Source organism: Tasmannia lanceolata, unplaced genomic scaffold, assembly GCF_043159265.1.
Source record: "Tasmannia lanceolata isolate RefF3 unplaced genomic scaffold, GAP_Taslan_0.1 ptg000007l, whole genome shotgun sequence".
In the NCBI taxonomy this organism is placed as follows: Eukaryota; Viridiplantae; Streptophyta; class Magnoliopsida; order Canellales; family Winteraceae; genus Tasmannia; species Tasmannia lanceolata.
Window position 1 is genome coordinate 13,795,501 of NW_027518684.1, and position 22,839 is coordinate 13,818,339.

Genomic DNA, 22,839 nt, shown 5'->3' on the forward strand with positions numbered 1-22,839 from the left:
AACATGTTTTTTGCTGCGACTAAAACTTTTGAATTCCAGTAACATTTGGAACTTTTTTCGTCTTTAACTAATATATTTTAGCTTCGAGAAATATTTATTGGCTTCGACTATCACGTTTTGGGCTTCGACAAACTTCTTTTTTCGCTTTGACTAACACGTTTTGGCTCCGACTAAATTTTTTTTATCTTCGACTTCTTTTTTTTGCTTCAAGTAACTTTTTCTGGCTTTGAGTAATTTGTTTTTTGGCATCGACTAGTTTTTTGGCTTAAGTAAAAAAAAAATTGACTTCGACTATCATTTTTTTTTGCTTCGACTATCATTTTTGGCTTCGAGTAACTTTTTTTTGGCTTCAACTAGCATTTTTTGGGCTTCGACTATCATTTTTGCCTTCAAATAACTTACATTTTGCTTCGAGTGCCTTGCTTCTTATTTTGACTTCGACTATCACTTTGTGGGTTTGAGCTATCGATTTTGGATTCGAGTTACATTTTTTTAGCTTCAAGTAACCTATTTGTTTGCTATGAATAACCCGTGCGAGTACCATTTTAGCTTCCACTACCCTTTTGCCTAGTGAAAGCTCTTTGGGCAACTGATTTTGGCTACAACCACTAGAAAAGGGGAAATACTTACAAAGATAATGAGATTTTGGATATTTGGAGGAGGAAAAAAAATGAGAAATGGGCGTCTCTAGAGAACTCCTTCTAACCTCTCAAGACAAATGAGCATATGCCGGAGAAATGAAGATGTTTCGCCGGAGAAGAAGGCTTCTATCGCCGGAAAATGAGCCGTTTCACACAAAAAGTGTAGGAGTAAAACCTAGAAATGAAACTGTAACCCGTGCGAGTACCATTTTGGCTTCCACTACCCTTTTGCCTGGTGAAAGCTCTTTGGGCAACTGATTTTGGCTACAGCCACTAGAAAATGGGAAATACTTACAAAGATAATGAGATTTTGAATATTTGGAGGAGGAAAAAAAATGAGAAATGGGCGTCTCTAGAGAACTCCTTCTAACCTCTCAAGACAAATGAGCATATGCCGGAGAAATGAAGATGTTTCGCCGGAGAAGAAGGCTTCTATCGCCGGAAAATGAGCCGTTTCACACAAAAAGGGTAGGAGTAAAACCTAGAAATGAAACTGTAAAACTTGAAAGTAAAAGTAAAAAAATGTAAAAACAAAGAAGAGAAAGATAAATTAAGGTTAGGGGTATTTTCGTCCTAAAAAGTTATGTTTTTAATAAAACAATATTTCTTAGAGTTTTTTTAAAAGTCCACATTTTCTGTCATTTTTTCAAATGTCCAGCATGTAACAGTAAATAACCCAAGTTTTTATAAGGTTGTAAGTGTAGTGTTCTCTGACATTTTTCAATAGAGAATTATTGTGTCGATGATTAAAAAAAAAAGGGTGATACTCCCCCGGGGAGGAATTGTGGGTAGGCTGCAAGCCTGCAACTCAAAGCACGTTAAAAAGGGGGGCGAATTATCCTACAGCGGTGAAAAAACCAGCGCCCTAAAAAAATAAGATCGGAGATGGAAAGGAGGAATTGCAAAAAGAGTCATAGACCCTTACATTCCCACACCCACTTTTCCAGTATTTCCACCCTCTTTTGTTTGTCTTCTCCTAAGAGTGACGTATTCCCACCACCTTTTGTTTGTCTTTTCCTCAAGTGAAGTCATTTTCAGGAAAAACAAAAAAAAACAAACAGGGCGGGACGATCGCGTTTGAAAAGGTGGTGGAAATACCATTCCAAATAGTCTCGTGTGATTCACCTCTAAACCAAGTGGGGGAATTGGAGGACCTCGGAGCTCAAACAGGAAATCATAATAAGAGAAGAAAATACCAAGCAATTCATAGCAAAAGCAAGGGTACAGCCCCCTCTTTCTACAGTTACAACTTTCAATTGTTATCTCCACCAACGAATTTCAAACCCATTACATCCTGAGATAAGCACACAGACCCATGAAAAACCAACCCCAACACTAGCACATTAACCAGTGAAGCCTAATTGTTCTTACAAAATTGAGTATAGGATTTGAGATATCAAATGAAACTAAACAGAATGACCATCATCACTGCTCTCTTTGCTGGATTCATCACCAGCTTCTTCATCGCCCTGCTGGCTTGCTTCAGTGGGTTTTGCGGGACCCGGACCGGATGATACCTTCACCATGGATGGGCGCAAGAGCCTGTCACCAAGTTTGAACCCTTTGCGGAATTCTTGGAGTATAATTCCTTCTTCAAACTCCACAGATTCCTCCTGCATGATCGCCTCATGCAGCTTCAAAATCAAATGAAGGCTTGTTAGAAACTTACAATGGAAGTGATTTAGTAAAGGATATACTTTTATAAGTTCCAAATTGACTTGGAGAATTGGTGTTGGGCTCTCATCAATTCCGGTTCAAGTTTCAAGGTTTTTCACACAGGCAAGACATCAGTCACTAAGCTAATCAAAGGGAATACCATCATAATTATTTTCAAATGACTTTAGTAGTCACAAGCATGGTTTGAAATTTCGGTTTTGGCATGTATTTCGGACCTAGCCAAAACCGAAATTTCAGCCGTCGAAATTGGGTAAAGACGCTTGAAATGTCGTTTTTTGGCCGAAATTTCGGTAATTTCGGCTGAAATTTTGTAAAGGAATAAAAAATTAATATTTTATGTGATATTTCGCTGAAATTACCGAAATTTTGTACGATTCGTAAATTTCGGATTTTGGTCGTTTCGGTGTCGGTGTTGACGGAAATCCAAAATTTTGGATTTCCGTCGAAATTTCAAACCATGGTCACAAGTAGACTATTAATGGAGAAAGGTGAAAATACTGTGCAATTATTTTAATGGTACTGAAAGTATTAGGACAAATATATGGTGTTTTGAAATGAGGAGTATTCCTGTTTTTTTTTTTTTTTTTGGTAAGCACATGTAAATATCTATTTTCACAGAAACCCCTCAAATTCTTAATGAGAAAACAAAAAATTTAAACCAAACAGAGCAAATCTATTGAAACTAAACAGAACAAATCTACACTAACTCAGCATTTAGTAAAGTATAACTGGAGAATCTTTTTGCAGATGCGTACTTATACATTATGAAAAATCCTAGCATGTTCGAATTTTGAAGTTTTAAAGAAGTTTATCACATAGTTACACATTAGGTGTCCAAAAAAAGTTGTGAAGAAGTTGACCACTGTTTAAAATTGAGAACATAAAACACGATAATATCTACAAAACCTTGTAGGGAAACAGAAAAACTCACCAACGGGTCAAATGAATTTCCAACCGTCTCCACAGGGATGACTCCTAGTGAACTCAGAATCTCAACGAACTGTTTATATATGCTCTGATAGCTGCTGTTTATTTTCTCTTCTCCCTCTGTCTCTACCTTGATCTGAGTCTTAGCTCTTTCAAAATTGTCCAATACCGGCAAAAGACTCTCAACCACTTCTCCTTGCGCATTTGTCACCAACGAAAGCTTTTCTCTTTCGGTCCGTTTCCTAAAGTTATCAAAGTCTGCACCGATCCTAAGAATGCGATCCCTTCCTGCTGACAATTCTTCAGACAAAGTATAGACTTTGTTCTCAAGAGATTTCTTCTCATCTTCTATGGATAGAAGAAAGGCCTCTATCTCAGCAAGTGTGGATTTGTCGTCATTTGCCAATGCCTCTTTATATGATTGTAACGATGCCATTACAACCGAAGCTGTTTTGTCTTCTGCATCAACAACGCCCCCATTGTCAACGTCGTCAGTTACTTCATCATCGGAATTTTCCTGTAAAACAGATTTATTAGCATCAAAAGGTGGAAGGCAACAACAGCGTAAATACAAAAATGAAATAACATCAGTGTGGAGAAACATGTTTTCGGATGATGCTGCAAGGCCCCAACTTTAATGAAACAAAACCATTTCTTAATAATTTTCAAGATAAAGGAAATATTGGGTAAAGTTTCTAATATATCTATCTGTGTGTGTGTGGGGGGGGGGGGGGGGGGGGCGCTGATATTCACACTATCATCTTTTGATAATGGCACTACTCATTTTGTTTCACAACTTTTTAATTAGCTTATGACAGCTGTTAGAATACTCAAGACGTGATCAACATCCAATCAGAAAACTGTAAAACAAAGTGAGTTATGCCATTATTAAAAGATGGTAGTGTGGAGTGGCACTGGTTGACTTTGGGTCAATTTGAAAGGGTAGGAACAGCTCAACAAAAAACAAAAATGATGAAAATCTATGTATCTTTTGCTGGTTAGCTGAGATAAAGAGTGTAAAGTCTTTCCTCCACTTAACTGCTCGCTTATCAGTCAACAGTTGTCCACTAAACCGTCTCTAGAATCCAAATATAATGAGAATTGGATGGAGAATGTGAATGGGGTGAGAGACTAGTTTGAAGAGCGGCCAAGGCAATACTTGTAAAGGTGATTTTATTAAGCCTCTCTCTTCATGTTATTTGTACAAATGGCCAACCATGATCTCTGAACTATTGAGAATCTCCACATGACTTCCCATGATCTCAGGAGGGCAACTGATTTTGGTGAGGAGGTGCTCTGAATCTATTGAGAATCTCCACATGACTTCCCATGATCACAGCAGGGTGACTGATTTTGGCGCAGAGGTAGGTAGGAAAGTTGAACAACTTATCAAATTGGAAAATGTTGAAAAATAGCATGGGCATTTGAGGACAAGAAGAGACGATGACATAAAACCAAGTCCAAGCTCTTGTTTGCTAGATGGTTATAAATTCTAACTAATCAGTGAGAAGGCCACCAGAGACTGGCTTTTGACAAAATACTTCCACTCTGAGGCAAGTTTATGCAAAAAAAAAGCAATTTATTTTCTGGAAATACACTTACACGAGTTGTTGACATAATTGATCTATTAGCATATGTATTTCTATTCTAATATACTAAAAACCAATGTTCAATCAACATAAAAGAAGAAAAAACTAAATCTTTGACCAACTCTAGCCTCAGTTCAGTTAGGTTTAGGGTTTTCTTAATGGTGATAAATCTATTGAAAAGCCCTCCAAAAACTGCAAAAACCCATGGTTTTCACGTAAGAACAGCCCTCCAAAACTGCAACCAAACTGTGTCCCAATATCCCAACAACAGCCTTGTTTAATTGCCCCAAACCTCCAAACAATCAGTCCCTGTTTTCCCCTTCCTTGCACCTCCAAAACAGCCCCTTAATCCCTGCCTCATACAACCATGGTTTTAAAATTCGACCAAAATCCAAAATTTCGGATTTCGGTAGAGACCAAGACCGAAACGTACCAAGACCGAAACGGCCGAAACTTAACCAAATTTCAGCTGAAATGTGGAAAAAATATTAATTTTTTATTCCTTTACCGAATTTCAGCCAAAATTACCAAAATTTCGGCCCAAAAAAATGACATTTCATGCGCCTTTACCGAATTTCGGCAAAAACTTCGGTTTCGCTTACCCCTCAAATTTTGGCCGAAACCGAAATTTAAAACCATGCATACAACCCAAAAATCCCATTAGTTAGCCGATTCTCTAGTTCTCAGCCTCTATAATTCACCCAACAGCTGAAATCCTTCTTAGTTTATAGGCAAATTTTCAACCCTTTTTTAATCAATTTCAGTCACCTAAAACAGCCAACTGCAACCGCAGGTTTTCACCTTCAACCGACCTCCCATTCATCCCATGTTAGTGGATTGAAACCTTCCAAATCCCAGCCCGAAACTCCCACCAAACCGCCAATTAGCCCGTCCTTGCTCAGCCTCCCATCCCAGAATTTCAGACTGCATAATCCTTTGTTTAACAGAACTTCTTTTCGTCCAACCGAAACCCACCTTCTTCATGATTCCATAACCACCAAATTCTTGAAATAACTACCCAAGAGCCCAAACCGATTATTACCTTTGACCAACCAAAATCTTGTTTCTCGACACTACCCAATCACCAACCTCCAATTCGTTAACCAACCATTAACCAATTCTTGTTTAGTTGTAACCTACCAAGAATACATCTTATTACCTCTAACCTGTTCTTGCAAACTTTAACTGCCTCCAAGATCCATTCTTTTCACCTTTTCCACTAGTAACCAACTCTTATAATTCCCCATAGAACCACCTATACTTCCATATGTTTGAATGCCTGAAATTCTAATGTTTTCATCGCCTTTTACATAAAACCAAGTACCCTTTCAACTATTTCTACAGTCCCAACGGCCCTTTTCAACCCTTTTCCTCTAAGCTTCCCTTTAACTTACCTTAACCTAAGCACCTTTAAAAGCTTATGCTACAGACTTTCCGCTACTACGTCTACCCTGCGTCAGAGTCACCTTCAACAATGGCACAAATCGCAAAGTTCTCCATGAGTAGCCTTGAGACGACACGGCAAAGCAGTCCCTTTAATTTTGACGAGTCAATAGACCCCCACCCCAGAAAGTGCCAAACTGGCATTCCCCCTCATGGTTCCTAATAATCCCTCCAATACAATTGGGCATTCGGGCCCATGCTCCCAATGCAACATCAGTCAAAATTGAGCTTCTGCAGCACAGATGAAGGAAGGAACCACGCTGTGGAAGGATCCTCCTGCTCAATAATGGGCTGCCGACATAAATCACAATGATTCTGCAAGTCAAAAATCAAAATTGTAGCACCCCTTAATTTCCTACTAAAATAACCCATGGGCCTCAAAGTTTAGCTGACAAACTCAATACCGATGCAAGATTGCATCACAATCAAGCTCAAATAATTTGTCAAAATCAAGTAGGGCTAAATAATGTGCACTACTGAGTACCTTGATCTCCTCAAAAGCCATAGAAGCTTTAAAAGTTCATTCAAAAGCTCCCAACTTCAACAAATCAATGATAGGAGCCCTAATGGTATTGAATCCTCTCACTAATCTTCTATAAAAGCTAACAAGTCCCAGGAAAGAGCGTACCTCATGAATAGTAGTAGGTGCTAGCCCTTCGATCGGTTGCATTGTTGTTTCATCTGGCTTGATTCCTTCGATTTATATTTATAGCCCAAAAAGATAAACTTAGAGGTTGCTAAGTCGCATTTCTTAAAGTTGGAAATGAGCATTTCCTTCCGCAATGCCTCCAAAATTTCTCATAGATGTTTGAGATGTAAATCCATATCCGAACCATAAATGAGTATGTCATTGAAGTACACCAACACAAATATGCAAATGAAGGGACTTAACACTGCATTCAACACCTTCATAGATATGTTTCGCACATTAGATAGTCCAAAAGGCATGACCATCTTCTCATACAATCCTTCTCTTGTCTTGAAAGCTGTCATCAATTCATCCCTAAGTTGAATACGAATTTGGTGATGATCGTTCTTAAGATCAATCTAAAAGAACATTGAAGCTCCGCTAAGTTGCTCCAACACAGCATCTAAACTAGAAATAGGAAAATGATTTTTATTCATAATCTTATCGATTGCTCTGTTGTTGATGCACACCCACCATGACCTATGTCTCTTTGGAACTAAAAGGGTCGGAACCAAATGAGAAATTATATGGTGCAAGGCAGAGGGCGGGCCTTGGCGCAACGATAAGGTTGCTCCATTGTGACCTGGTGGTCACGGGTTCAAGTCACGGAAACAGCCTCTCTAAAAAACATGTGTAAGGCTGCGTACATCTAGCCCTCCCCAGACCCCATAATGGCGGGAGCCTGGTGCACTGGGCCGCCCTTATATGGTGTAAGGCCTTACAACTATAAGGCCTTGGTAACGTGGAGGTACCACTCTTGATATTTGATCTAACGGCAGCTTCTCAAAAAGTGAGCTGCTTTTAGATCAAATATCAAGCGTGGTACCTCCACCGTATAGTTGTAAGGCCTTACACCATATAAAAACTCTCAAATAAGAAGCTAGTGCTCTCTCTGACATGTCACCTTTCTAAAAGCTCTTCTATTTGCCTTCTCATATCTTCATGCTCCTTAGGCGACATACCATTCAAAAAAAAAAATGCTCCTTAGGCGACATTATAATCAAGGTTTTAAATTTCAGTTTCAGTTTTGATTTTGGTAGCCATGAAAACGGAGACATTTTAGTTTCAGTTTCGGTTGGAAATTTCTATGGAAATCCTATAAGGGCCCCTTTGGATACCTCATACTCTGAATTTGGATTTGAAATTGAGTTTTGACTGCAAAATGAATAGATCCAGAAGCTCATGTAGAGGGAGACAGAGAAGCAAGGGCGTACTTCCTAGTGGAGGGGAGAGGTTGAGGAGCAAAGAAGGTGAAGGAAATTGCCAGATCTGTGGATTTCCAATTTCTTATTTCCACAGCAAACTTAGAAATCTGATTTTTTTTCACTGTCAGCTGCTGAATTAGAAATCCAAGAATTTGATCTGATCCAAATTACAATGCAAAAAGGGCTGCAAATGTGAGAAATCAAAATCAAAATCTTCTTGGCATCCAAACGGGCCCTAAAATCATAGAAACGTGTGGAAACATATATAGATGACAAAAAGTTTAAGATGAAACTTCAGGGAATTCTAGAATAAGCACAAATACACACTTAAAGACCACATAAGAAAGACAGTTATCCATTATGGTTTAACATCAAACGCCTAGTGACATGTGCTGCTGCACATGTCTTATAATTCAAGACATGCCACATTTCACACGTAATTCATATAAATATTTATACATGATTCATACAAAACATTTCACATGCAATTCATATAAATGAAATTATGTAATACATATTGATATGATATACCACCAACACACTCTTTTGGTTTCGGTATGCATTTTGGTGTGGATGGAAACAAAAACAGTTCAGTCGATTGTAATGAGGTTGATTTGGTAAAAGTAGCATCTCACATAAGGTCGATGTGGTGTTGCACGTTGCGCATCGATGGTAAAGTAGAAGGTAACTCTTATGAAAAGACATCAACATACCCTTCTAGTACTACTTTAACATATCTAATGCATCTTGTTGTTCTGAAAATTTTCCTTTTGAAATGAGAGCGGATGATTTTAAATTTCCATCGAAACTAACATGAAACGAACAAAATATTTTTGTTTCAATCCCCACCGAACAAAATATTTTTGTTTCGACTTCAATCCCCACCGAAACACATACCGAAATCAACACATACTGAAATCAAAAGTGCAAGTGTATTGGTGGTATACAATAACAGTTGTAATTACATAATTATATTTATTTGAATTGCATGTAAAATGCGGTGTATGTAATTGTGTATAAATATTTATATGAAATTATGAATTACATAAGTACTAAATTATAAGACCTGTGACAACAAATTTCACTAGGTGTTCAATGTCATCAAACTATTATGGGTATTTTTTTTTTTACTTATGTGATGGTTTTTAATGCATATTTGTGCTTATTCTAGAATTTCATGAAGTTTCATATTAAATGTTCATTATTTGTATATGTTTCCTTACGTTTTCATGATTTTACAGGATTTCCACCAAAATTTCCATTTGAAACCGACATATTTTCATTTGTCACGACGGAAACGCATACCAAAACTAAAACCTGAAACTTTGTGTGAAAGCTGTGCATCGGTGGTAAAGTAGAAGGTAACGCCTCTAGAAAGACCTCATCATAGTTGTCTAGATTGCTTTAACAGGCATGGGTAAATCTAATGCATCTTATTCTGAAATTTCTCCTTTTGAAACGAGTGTGAAAACCACAATATCTTCCTTCAACTCAGTCTCAAACTCTTGCCTCAAAAGACGCATTATACCCTTTCCCTTGTCGGAAATTGACTCACTTTTGGAGGGCATCGAGATGAATTTCCCATCATTCATGCAAAAAGAGTAAGAACTCTTTCTTCTATCATGTATGTCACTCCTACCAAATTACTAATGTCCCCCGGGCAAAATATTAGACACATTATCTTTATCGTTGTTACCAAAAGAAAATGAAACTAATTACCTTTGAGACTTTGTCGTAGAGTTATTCAACTACGCTAGTTTGTATGGTTGAGACTTGAGTGTGTGTTTCTACCTTCAAGTTGATTTTGTTCACTGCTTCTTGAGAAATCAGAGTCTCACAAGTTCTTAACTAAATGACGAGCTCGGCTCTATGTCCTCTAGTAGAACATATGGTAGAGAATATATTATGTCCCAACCAAAGTGCTTCATCCGTCTTAGGAGTATAGGAGGTACCCTACTAACCAAGTAAAGGCCATGAGTGTCTTCATAAAGAACATGACCCTAGAACACCTCCATCGCCTTCATCAAATCATTCCTTGCAGGCTTGTTCTCCCAAATTTTCTTTACTTTCTTCTTGCACTATGAGTTGTTGTCGATCTTTCCATGCTGAAAACGCATCACATTGACTCTTTTAGGTGTTTTGGACGAAGTCACATGTGAGGCCATAAAAGTATTATGTTAGAGATAAGAGGCTTGAAAATTATCTTGATTCGACCTTACTGACACAGATTAGAGGTCGGATAGAAAGACGATCTATTGTTGAATGAAAATGGATGTCCAAATGGCACCTTCTTCTGAATTTCTTCAATGGATTGATATTTTACTTTAGCCTTAGAAACAGTCCCAAAAGTATGGTTATGAAACCCATCATGAATAGAAGGCTTCAACCCTCAAGCACCTTAAAATCAATTGCTCTAGGGTGTCTCCCAACCAAATTCGAACAGGCAGTTTATAGAGCTCCTCAACACATTGGGAAACTGTTTTTGTACCTAGAGTAAGCTTATGGGTACGCTCATATAGATTTTGTCAGGAATTTCTCTCCCATCAATCTTTTTATCTCCTCCCAATTAGTAATCTCCGGTTGGAATTATTGAGCCCTTTGAATTTTCATTGATTCCCACCGTACTGTCGCACGACCTCGGAGCCTCAAGGCAGCTAACAACACCTTTTTATGCATTGGTACGCCCTTGTAATAGAGAACTTCCACCGAGGCTACACAATAAAGATACTCTTCAACTTCCAACCTGCCACAAAATTCGAGAAATCTACACAATTTGAGAATTCTGATCTTAATACCTTGCTCCCATTGATTATTCTCTTGTGGAATGCAATTCATGGGCTGAAATTATTGTCGAGAGAGATACTAATTGGGTAAGCATTGATATCTAGGGTTTACCTCTTTAATTTTGCCTAGATTGATCTCAACATGTTTCAACACACCCTAATTTAAATGCATCCCTTGATTACGCGAGTTGAGTAAGACCAGCACCAAATTGGTCAAATTGCTCACTCATCTCCTTCAACTCCCTCGGTCATGTTTCTCTCCTCGTTGTTTAATCATTTTGATAATTCTTTCTTCCTTTTGGTGAACTAATTCCCTTGTTGCTGAATTAATCCCATAGCCTCCTCGTTTTCTGGAACATTTTTATTAGAATTAGGAACACAGGGCTTTCTAGAAGCCATTTTAACTTTGATACCAATTTATGAATCTTTACCAAATGATAAGACCAAAGTCAGCAGGTAGCTTTTGGTTACAAAGTTTATCAAACGGATCCAAATCTTAATTCAACACAGAAATATATCTTAGCAAGAAATAAATCACAGCACTCACCTTTTATGGTAAATACTTCAAAACGATGATGAATTGCCGCAACAGATAAGGGGTTGGGCTGATTACAACTGTTATCAGAACTGGTGAAAATTCCGGCAAAAACAATAACCAATCTAAAGAATAAGGCATTCCTATGCCATTCCTACGCATTTATGTACGAATGAGGCATTGGTTGTATGAATATCTTATATTATTTCCAAAGAATGAGGCATTCCTATGCATTTTTGCACATTTGATTCACTGTCCTTCAGAGCTAATAGGCTTTCATTAATTAAATAGCTTGCTAATCACAAGAATAAATGAAAGAAGAGAACAATATCCGGTTTTAGAATAAAAGAATTAAAACCCACCAAAACTCCAATCCAATAAACAGAGTCTAGTTGAGTAAAAACACGAACACGAACACATAACAAGCTTTACTGTCAATTTGAGAAAGATAGGAATTGCATATTATCTTTGTTTTTAAAACCCTCGACTTCAATTAAACCAAAATCTCAATCGATTCCATATAGGTTTCTCTGCAAAAACAAAAACCCATTTGTTTTTGCATATGCTGCAGAGCTTAGAACAACGAAATCTAAGAAATGCATGTAGAACAGCATTAAAAATAAGAAGAAGAAAAAAAAGACACAAATAACCTGGGTTTCTGTTTCTTCAGACTCGCTCGTCTCTGTAGATTCTTCATAGGAAGCAAATGGCAGAAACGTTGGGAGGTGGAGGGATTTGTTTGATAAAAGGGAAGCTTTTCTTTTGGGTATTATGCATCTCTGTTTGAAAGAGAAGCTTAGACGATTTTGAGTTCGAATAGATGTGATGCTGAGGGGTGGTGTAGGGAGAAAAGGGGGTGGAACTCTTATGATTGTTGCCATTATAGAGGGGTAGAGAGAGAGAGAGAGATGAGGCTCCTGAAAATGAAATTCAGTGTATGGAGGCAACACAGAGAAATAAGATTAGCGTGTGTTGGAATGAGGCGGAACTGATTGGAAGGTTCTTGACAATGCAATTCCTTCGGACATAAAAAAAGAAAAGAATAGCGTATACAGGAATAAGAATAGCGTATGCTGGAATAAGGCATTCGCCAACTGTAACATTTCTGAGACCATTCATTCTATTTCTGTTCCTTATGCCAAATTTCGGAGGGTTAGGATAATAGTATGGAGAGGATTTTAGGGGAGTATGTGAGGAGATATTGTATGGTGTGTGGCCGTATTGTTCAGTATTTTTCAAAAAGTATTGCACGGCCCACTCCATAGGATGATCGAAACCGTCCATGTGCTTGGTCACGACGTAAATAGGTTGTGCCTCAAAAATCATTTGCAGTTCTCTGATCTGTAGAGGTTTCCATAATGTGCAGTTCCTCTACTGATATGAGGGCTATGTCATCCAATGAAAATGATTTTGGAGCAGGGATATGGATGAATCCATAATGCATCTTGAATGGATGGCTCTAACTCAACTAAGTACCTCATAATTACTTGCTATTGAGTACCTCCCAATCGATCTCTAACAAGAAGTTTACAGGAGTATACTGAGTAACCATTTTCATATATTAAGTTCATTAAGTTGTTCAAGCAAGGTTTGTCAGTAATAGTAATTTCTGGTTAAAATAATTGAGTCCTTTGATTTTTCACTATTTGCGCATTGATATCTTTTTCCTTTTTTTTTATGAGTAAGCTCGGGTTAGGCAAGACCCCCACCGGAAACCATTAAAGAAAAAAGAAATTACAATCTAAGGGGGCTCAAAAGCCAACAAACTAGGAACATGCTCCCAAATAAAGCACAAAAAGCAGGAAGGCAAGGGAGAGGGCACCAGATCCCACCAGAAAGCACTCCAAATCAAGAGAACCTTGATCATGGAGAGGATTACAACCTAGTGTATATGGCTCCACTAGAGTCTTGAGCCATGAGGTCTAGCAAAATGGGACGGGCTGATTCTATGCTCAGGTCATCTCCATTAACAGCACAATCAGTCTTGGATAAGAAGTCTGCAACAGAGTTTGCTTCTCGCCAAATGTGACTTGTGCTCAAAAAATTTGACTCAGCCATACATTTATAGATATTGGCAAGAGTCGGAATTCCTTTCCATGGGCATTTATATTTTTTGAGGACAACATTTACTGCTATTAGAGAGTCCGATTCCACCCAGATATCAGCCATGTTGTGCTTTCTTGCCAGAATGAGACCTTGGAGGATTGCTTTTAATTCCAACAGGTGGATACTTCCTGGAAGAACATTTATTGCGAACATCTTTAGACCCCTGCCTTCATAGTTTCTTATGATCCCTCCTACCCCCGCATTGTCCTCCATAAGAGAGGCATCAGTGTTTACTTTGATAGTTCAAATGGGGGGCTTTGCCCAAGTGCAGTGTTTCTGAACTTTCTGAGACATGGCAGATTGAATAATCTGGCGCTTCGACATTTCGAGGTTCCATGGAATCATCTCTTTGGAGGACAATGAGTTTGATTTTCACCTCTTGAAGGATATTCCGAAGGACCTGATGCTTGTGAATACTTTGCTTGCCATGAATCCTGTTGTTTCTCTTGTACCAGATATTATAAATTGTAGCATGAAACAACAGTGCAAAGCCGCCCTTTTCCTCCAAACTGATCTCGAATCCATTCAACTTCTTCGGTAATGTCTTTACTCCTCCTCCTAATATTCAGTCTCCTCCAAATGGTACCCCATATCCATTTGGAATAAGGGCATTGGAAAAATAAGTGATTAAGGCTTTCAGACCCATGAATGCAAAGGGGGCAGAAAGGGGCAGCCTGGATCCCAAACTTAATTAACCTATCAGCAGTCAGGAGCCTCCCCCTCATTGCCACCCAACAAGTGAAGGCATGCCTGGGAATAGCACCAGAGAATCACACAGCAGAACTCCATGCGCATTGATATCTTCTCGTAATCAATAACTTACATAGCTGTCATGCAACCAACATACCATTCGTCTTCTAATCTGTCACATATTTCAAAAAGAGATTTGCAAGCAAAACAGGATTCTGTTTTGGGAAAAAAATGGGCATCAATCAATGGAGCCGCGTACACTAAAAGACAAAGGAGAGGGTTCAAATCCCCATAAAATAAGGGCGGCCTAGTGTGCACGAAGCTCCCGCCATTGCGGGGTCTGGGAGGGCTAGATGTACGCAGCCTTACCCTGCTTTGCAAAGAAGTTGTTTCCGTGACTCATAAAAGCAATAGATACACCTATAAAAAAAGGTGAAATCGACAATCATGTCTATCCCATTTTTATTTTCCAAACGGAATCCCGTTTTCAAAGTGTTTTCCTCGTGAAAATTTCAGCCTTCAAATCTTTACTCTCGTCTGGTTTTTTTTTTTTTTTTTTTTTTTTGGTGAGACTCAATTCATAGAATATAATTATTCTCGAAGGGGATACCGACTAGGTGGAGGTTTTTTCTTTTATTTAATAGGTAAGCTGGGATCAGACCTGAGAACTTAAGGTTGAGAAATAAAGCCTCAACTGTTGAGCTACAGGCCCAATCCCAATTGTGGTAACTAGGTGGAGGTTGATAGTTAGGGTATACCTTTTTTTAATTTCTCCCAAATTAATCTCCTCATGTTCCAACACACCCTAGTGTAGGGTGTACTGATGAATAAACTTGAGTAAGAGGAATACCAAGTTGTGCAAATTGGTTCCTAATCTCCTTTTCAATCCAATCATGCTTCTCATCTCATTGTTAAATTAATTTTTTTAGGGAAATGTTATCAGCACTGCTGTATTTTGATGAGGGCACTCCTCACTTTATTAAAAGTACCGTATGGCCCGCACCATAGGATGATCCAAACCGTCCATTAGATGGGCCACAACCTAAATAGGTCGTGCCCCAAAACTTATTTCCATAGGTTGATCCTAACCCTCCGATCTGCATGTTAGAGGGTTGATCCTAACCCTCTTTAGATTGGAGGGTTAGTATCAACCTATGGAAATGATTTTTAGGGCACATCCTATTTAGGTTGTGGCCCATCTAATGGACGGTTTGGATCATCCTATGGTGCGGGCCATCCCATACTTTTAAAATAGTGAGGAGTGCCATCATCAAAATACAGTAGTGCTGATAACATTTCCCTTTTTTTATTATTGAATTAATTAGAGATCTGTTGCGAAAGCCCTAGTGCCCTACTAGAAGAAGGAGAGTGATATATCCACCCCTTACTTTTATTCCAATTTATGTATGACTACAGAAGGACTGATCTACTTCTTATGGGAAGGATTAAACGGTCCTGATTGCTCCATACACTGGATCTCCTTCGGTTTAGTGCAAGTATCAAAACATGGTTGTGTTGATATCATTTCCCGTGCTAATTCGACCTCATAGATTTCCACCTTATTCAATCCCAGGTTTCTCTTTCGATTCTGCCTGTTCGGCGGGAAGGTTCTTTTTTTCCGAGAGACTGGAGAAACTCAGTGCCCGCAAAGCCCCTCGGAAGGTAAGCTATTTACTTTTATGCCATAGAAATATTCCTCTCTTCGTTTTTTCAATGTTTTCAATTACAATATCTTCCTCTCCCCCCATTTTACAGCTAGGGTTTTGATTATCATGAGAGGCAATATGGAACGGGTAATTTTTCTAGTAATTTTGGTTTTTTATTCCCTCATTGTTTTATTTTTCTTGTAAATTTGCATCTTATTTTTTTGTTATAATGATTGTTCATGTAATAAAACAGGGGAGCAATCACACCCATCAGGTCTCATGTCCCCAACACAACCCATTAGGTTTGAATAACCCACCACAATTTCAACCTCAGTTACATGCTCCCAATCATCAGTTCGCAGTTCCAATGGTGACACCTTTCGATAATCGAAATACCCATTTTAGTAATTTTCATGGGAACAATTTAGCTATGCTGAATAGACCACCTCCTCATCTTGTTCAGCCACATGGTCAGTTTTTTTCGCATAATGCCCAGCAAAATATGAGTCCAGTTATGTCATTCCCCTCACATCAGCAATTTTGTAATGTGCCGCAAAATTTGAATCAAATGGTGCCCCCACAAGTGAATGGACAGTTTTTCTTGCAGAATCAGGGACCCAACTTCAATCAAATTATGTCAAATGGGTGTTCACATATGCAAAATTTTAGTCAAAATATGCCATTGCAACCACGCGGGCAATTTTGTTCTAATCAAATGTCTCAGAATCTAAACCAAGTTATGGGTATGCTACATGGGCAGACTTTCTCGCAGAATATAATGGCAAATTTAAATCAAATTATGCCAATGCAATGCTCACAACTCCCTATTAATCCTCCCATGTTTATTCCGAGTAGCATGGGTCAAAATGCCATGCAAGAATCACCTATTGTTGCTCAGCACATGCAAGGGACTCATTGTCCTGTTCAAATGCATCAGAATCAAAAGAACTTGCAAACTGTTGGCAAGCAGCAGTCTCAGGTAGTTTTCATCTTCCTCATGTATTTTATGAATCGGTTTACTTATTGTTTAATCAAGGGATTGAAAATAGGTGCTCCACATTTGTACTCTAGGTGGTTTTTGTCTTCGTATGAGATATTTGATATTTGTATTTTTATTTAGTTGCCCGACTTTTCTATTTGAGTCTTGTTTATTTAATATCAGGAGACTGTTTAGGTATGCATTTGTTTGACACCCTAAAATGTTGAAATACATGGTATTGTTTCTCTCTCATGTAATTATTTTGTTACATTATTTAGACAAACCTTCTTGTTGCAGCAAATACCTCATCTTGATCGTGGGCACGGCCACTACCTTCATGATGGAATTATCACATTATTAGAACAGGAAATGTTATTACAGATCTCCAATAGCATATTATGATGAGTCTGTTAGCGGGATTAAGTAGTTCTGTATGTTTATGTGCTTGCAAAATTATGATAGGAGAGTGTGGTTATGATGGGTGCCGCCGCCATATGGTAAGTGCTTTTCCCTGCTTCTGATACTGCTACGCCGGATTAGGTACTATATCTTGCAGTATCCACAGTGTGTCAAAAGATATTTATCCCTGTCCGCAACTATGTGGGTTGTTGGGCATGTTTTCACATCGACGCAATTTTCTCTAATTGTGAGAAAGTATGTGTGTCAAAAAAAAATGTCACAAGGAACAGGAGAACTGGATGCGTTACAAGAGTGACTTAATGATTAATTTTGAGGTAAATTGTCTATTGATTAGAAACTTGTAGTCTATCTTAGATCCTACAGGCGTAACAAAAATCTCCAATACATCATCAACATCAAAAGGAAAAAGAATTTGATAGGATTCTTTGATTTTTGCCTGTTGGGTTGCACACATATGAACGGGCCTGTAACATGTTTGCATTTTTATGTATTAACCCAATTCTTATTTTCTCTCATTCGTTCGTTAAGGGTACTAGTGTTATTTTCCTAATAAGCGCGTTAAGGGTTTTAATAAAAGATCTTTCCCACGTTGAGAATAGCTCACTACTTCTCTCAATCTCTAGTTCTTTCTCTCTTCTGCATCTTAATAGGTACATCTCTTAGATGGATCCACCCATGACCCACCCATGACACACTAGTTCAGCACTTTGATAGGCCCACCTATGATGAAATTTAATCTCCTCGATTGAGAATGTTGTTCTAGAAAGTCCAAAAATATTCTTTCAATAATTTTGAAGTATAGGCCATGGATCACATAACCATCTTCTTCTTCTTTGTTATCAGTATTATTATTGTTATTATTTAATTTTAAGGCTAAAATTGCTTACAAGATGAAACTAACTCTGCCACAAAACCACTCAAAGAAAAAAAAGAGTCTGCCACCAATGATTGCATGCTTTAACCATAATAATGTGTCTAAGCTTCAAAGGCTTCAGATGGTTATGCACAATCCAGAGCTCCATCAAATGGTTTTGTGTTTTTTCTGAGCATTTTGACTAGAAACGGCGATCATGCCATGTAATGATAGGCTCTATGCTGCCATTCTTAAAAAAATAAATGATTGGCTTTATGCTAATGAATGCCGATACGCCGTGTCCCATCTACTATACATGCGCACACGAGGGGGGAGGGTGAGGCTGGTTTTCAAGCATAATCTAGAGCTCTTCCTAATGATATAAGGAGAGGGATGTGTTTACTTTTATTCTAGTAAGATGCTTACAATTTTCACTAGGCATGCATATTGCATGAATACATGCTTAATATGTTTCAGGAAAAAAAATTGAACCTGTATATGCCCATTCTTTACAGGAATCAAACATGCATTTTGACTATTTTCTTGATTGGATACCATATTCAAGATGAGATCTTATTTGATTCCCTAACTGCATTGTCTCAACATATATATTTTCTTGTTCCTGACTACGTGTAAAAGTTCTTTTTCTTTGTCAAATCTTCTGTTAACCCTGCATAATTCTTGATATCTAACTCAAAAGGAAATTAACCCCTAATTTATCATGCTGCTCTTTGCTTCTTGAGTTACACATATGAGTAATACTTAATTTTTGTATCGCAACGCAAGTTGCTTTCTCTCATACTTTGTCAATTGTTTGACCACCATCTTGTTTTGCACTTATACTCTAGGGGAATCATTATGTATCTGGGAAACGAGAATCACCACATATGAGGTACGTCCTTCTATACACATTCTTGTTTTCTTGCATCTATGACAATTGGGCAACCTTAAAAATGATGGGCTTGATTACTTGTTTTCTCTCATTAGATCATTAGTAAGTGTCTTTGTGTCCTCCTTTTGAAAATTATTAGGGAGTCTAGGTCGGCATAATAACATTATGTTCTTGATGAGTCTTCCTTGTCTCGTCTTTTGTTGTATGTGGAACTATTATTTTGAAGAAGTAAAATTTTACTAAACAAGAAAAACCATGCTAGCCAAAGCTAACGTAGGCACGATAAAAAACAAAATAAAAAAAGAAAAAATTACAAGCTAGGCATCTCATACCAAACCATCAAGTTCAAACAAAATACATCAAAAGTTGTTTGTGAAACTCTGTCTCTTTTTGCTATTGTTTCGACCGTCTGGGACCCTCTTGGGGTTTGCTTTTCCTTGGACGACAGTGGCGTTTAACTTTAACACTTGCACATCTTGAATAAAAAGTTCTTTAGGCTTAAAAATGTGTACATGTGTACGGAGGTGGAGGAATCAACATATCACCTTACAAGTGGTAGTCTGTAACTCTCTATTTGGTGATCCCTTCTTTCTTGTTTTGATATATTTTGGGAGTTCTTGGAGACATGGCTCTTTTCCTAGGTTTGGTAAGAGATCCTTTTGGTGACAAGGCAGAACCTTGCGAGCATCACTCCATATGTGCTTCTATGGGGAGTGTGAAACCAAGAAACTTGAGGATTTTTTTCAATTGACTTTTATTAACCATGAAAAATGCCAAAAAAAGGGGACAAGATGTCCCCAAGTCGGGAAACTGGAATGAATCCCACCAAAATTACATCACAGAGAATTGAAAGACAAGGAAAAAGGAAATAACACTTCTATCCCACTCCATTCCCCATAGCACCGGCAGAATATGAATGGACATCTCTTCTAGCAGTACTCCTTGTTTTGCCAAACCGTCCTCCATTTCGTTCGCCGACTGCCTTCTATGCTCAATTTTCGGACGGAGGAGTTTGACTACATGAGGATTTTTTGGCTGCTCTAATTCTCTAAGCCTCATGGAGTTTGACTATGGACATTAGAGTATCTGTAATTGATTTGGCTCGAAGAAAGAATTCTAATGGGTTTTTGTGTATGATTTGTTTGAAAGAGTGAGGAGATGCCATCAACCTTTCCCAAACATGATAGGATTGTGTCCGAATTAACTCCAACCCCATCCAAATTGCTTAAGCTGAACTTTGGCAGGAGTTCTTAGGGCAACCAAGGTCTTGCCAACATTATGTAATGCCAATGGTTGTTCTCTCACTCTCTTAGCATTGCAGATTGCGATGAAGTAAAAGTTCATGTTGGCTCTTATAGTGTGCTCACTTCGAACTGTGGAGATCAGCAAATTTTAGTTTTTGATACGGAAAGGGATCTCAATCCATCTTATGCGTGTCCGTAAAATTCTAACGATATATCAGATTCATTAGCTAGCAAAGGATTTAATAGGACCAATTTGTTATTGATTTATAATTCTCTCTTTTGCCCTAGACATGTATTTGGGTCTCCCCTTATTTGTCTGCTCTTTTTCTCTTTCCCCCCTGTTTGGGCCATATTGCACCCTTTTTTGTTTCCTTTCTTTTCTCTAATAAACTTGTCCTTGTCTCTTCAAAAAATTACATGAAATTAAGTTTTGTGCAGATTCCAGAAATCTCAATCTCACCATTTGGCAAATGCAAAGGGAAGCTTCAAGCATGTTTCCAAGAATGGGGGAAAAGGTCATTTAATTGGCATCTTAACTTGCTACTAAGCAATAGTTATTTTAAAATTGATGATAGACTGGAAGCTGTTAGTTTCTCAGTAAATAATTATATTCAGAATATAGCCTGCAGAAATATCATGAACACCCGGAGCATGGCAAGAACATGTTCAACACTTTCACCTTCATAATTGTTAGAATGGGTTTACATTTGACAACTATGTTCAACGCTAAGTATTTAGTATTGAATATAGAATGTATTCTATGGAATTTAGTATGTAGTATATTTGCATATATATAGGTTTTAAGTTTTAACCAATAGTAGATTCCACAAATTTTTATGCGCATGTATTGTGCTTTATAGTACCATAGGCTCTAACGTTTATATAATACTCCGTATGTTATTTGGTACATGGTTTAAAGTTTCGGCCGAAATACCGAAATTTCGGATTTCGGCTAGGGCCGACACTAAAAGTACACATATTCCGTGTCAACCTAGATTTCGAAATTTTGGCCATTTCTATTTTTTTCCAAAATATTTTGGCTTTTCCCAAAATTTCGCAAAATTTCCCGAAATTTTGGAACATGGCCGAAATTTTTTATATTACCGAATTCTGGCCGAAATTTCCCGAAACCGACATTGAAAACGAAATTTTAAACCTTGATTTGGTATTATACATTGAGCATTTGCATTCCTTAGTATATCATAATTTTTTCAGTGACATCTTAAATCAGAGCTTATCTATCTTTTTTCGGGCAACATACGTTGCTTAATATAAACCTCTTCTTGAATATTGCCATGAAGAAAGGCATTCTTAACATCAAGCTGCCATAATGGCCAATCATTTTTGGATGCAATTGAAATAATTACTGGATTTAGTTTAGCCATCGATGCAAATTGTTTCGGAATAGTCAATACCAAATATTTGTGTGTATCCTTTGACCACTAATCAGTCTTTCAAGCCCTCAACCATTCAATGTGGTAGACTTAGTGTAAACATAACGACATCCTACAAACAAGCTTTCTTGGAGGTAAGTCAAATAGTTCCCACATTTGATTTCGATTAACAAGTCATTTCATTGTCCATGGCCTTCATCCATCATTAGACATCGCCTCTTGGCGAGTACGAGCTAGAATAGTCGAAGAAAGAGATGCAACAAATCTTTATATGTGGATGACAAGCAAGCAAAAGAATCAAAGTTCGCAATTGAATGATGAGTGCAGTACCATGCACCTTTTCGAATTGCAATAATAAGGTCAACCGAAGAAGGGTTAATGGTAGAATATTCATAGGTGAGGATTGAAGGATAGGTTGAGTCAAAGCTTGTATTTTCCTTTACGTGTTGATCTTTAATGGCCGCCAAGGAACACTACGAAGTTCAGGATTTGCATAGGAAAGACAGTTGGTTCTGACAAAGGAAAATATGTAGGTAACGGAAGGAAAAGGTGGAATCATGATCATTAGAAGAGGATAGCTGATCCAGTGAAGCAAATAATGGAGTATCCACAAGAATGTGACATCTGTACGTGCAAACTTTTTTCATGAAGCAGGATTGTAACAATGATATCCGAGAAAAGGTGACCCTGTGTTGTCTACCCACTAAAAAACTTACACTGTAAAGCAGTAATAGACTCATTGACTTTAAATTCTTGAGAGACGAACGACCAAGGAGGTTGTGCTAGAGCTGAGATGAGACAATATAATGCAAAGCCGCACATAAATGGTTACGACCCAAATACTAGTGGCCACACAACTCAACCTCTCCCCCAATTTTCCTTCTAATAATTAGATCCTAAAGCACACAAGAAGATGCTTAAAAGTTACAAAACGATGGAGTTTCTTAGTAAGCTTACTAACATATAGTAATTTTTTTTTAATGGTTCTAACATATAGTAAATTAATAGGCCATTTAGGAATATGCAGAACCAAGGATAATGAAAGGGACTTGATGGGACATACAGTGCCATGACCTGCCACAGCAATAAGGGAGCCATTAGCCAAAGTTACCAGAGAATGAATGTGA

At 38.0% G+C, this 22,839-nt stretch overlaps 2 protein-coding genes across 6 annotated transcripts in view; one reads left to right on the forward strand and one right to left on the reverse strand.

The window, feature by feature from the left end:
• Positions 1-1,823: 1,823 nt before the first annotated feature.
• Positions 1,824-12,447, reverse strand: LOC143881999 (uncharacterized). Its single transcript, XM_077385367.1, has 3 exons — positions 12,139-12,447; positions 3,250-3,762; positions 1,824-2,275 (listed from the first exon to the last, which is right to left on the reverse strand). The coding sequence occupies exons 1-3, from the start codon at positions 12,367-12,369 to the stop codon at positions 2,048-2,050; spliced, it is 972 nt and encodes a 323-aa protein (XP_077241482.1). The 5' UTR covers positions 12,370-12,447; the 3' UTR covers positions 1,824-2,047.
• Positions 12,448-15,755: 3,308 nt separating this feature from the next.
• The window catches only part of LOC143882000 (Glyceraldehyde-3-phosphate dehydrogenase-like family protein), a 37,076-nt gene continuing 29,992 nt past the window's right edge, over positions 15,756-22,839 (forward strand). Inside the window, exons 1-5 of one of the 5 annotated variants that reach the window (XM_077385371.1) lie at positions 15,756-15,946; positions 16,040-16,077; positions 16,184-16,909; positions 19,031-19,074; positions 20,757-20,833. In XM_077385371.1, coding sequence (XP_077241486.1) covers positions 16,057-16,077; positions 16,184-16,909; positions 19,031-19,074; positions 20,757-20,833 — 868 coding nt within the window. In that variant the 5' untranslated portion in view covers positions 15,756-15,946; positions 16,040-16,056. The remainder of the gene's footprint in view (positions 15,947-16,039; positions 16,078-16,183; positions 16,910-19,030; positions 19,075-20,756; positions 20,834-22,839) is intronic. The other 4 variants (XR_013252067.1, XM_077385369.1, XM_077385370.1 and 1 more) reach the window with 4 other exon arrangements.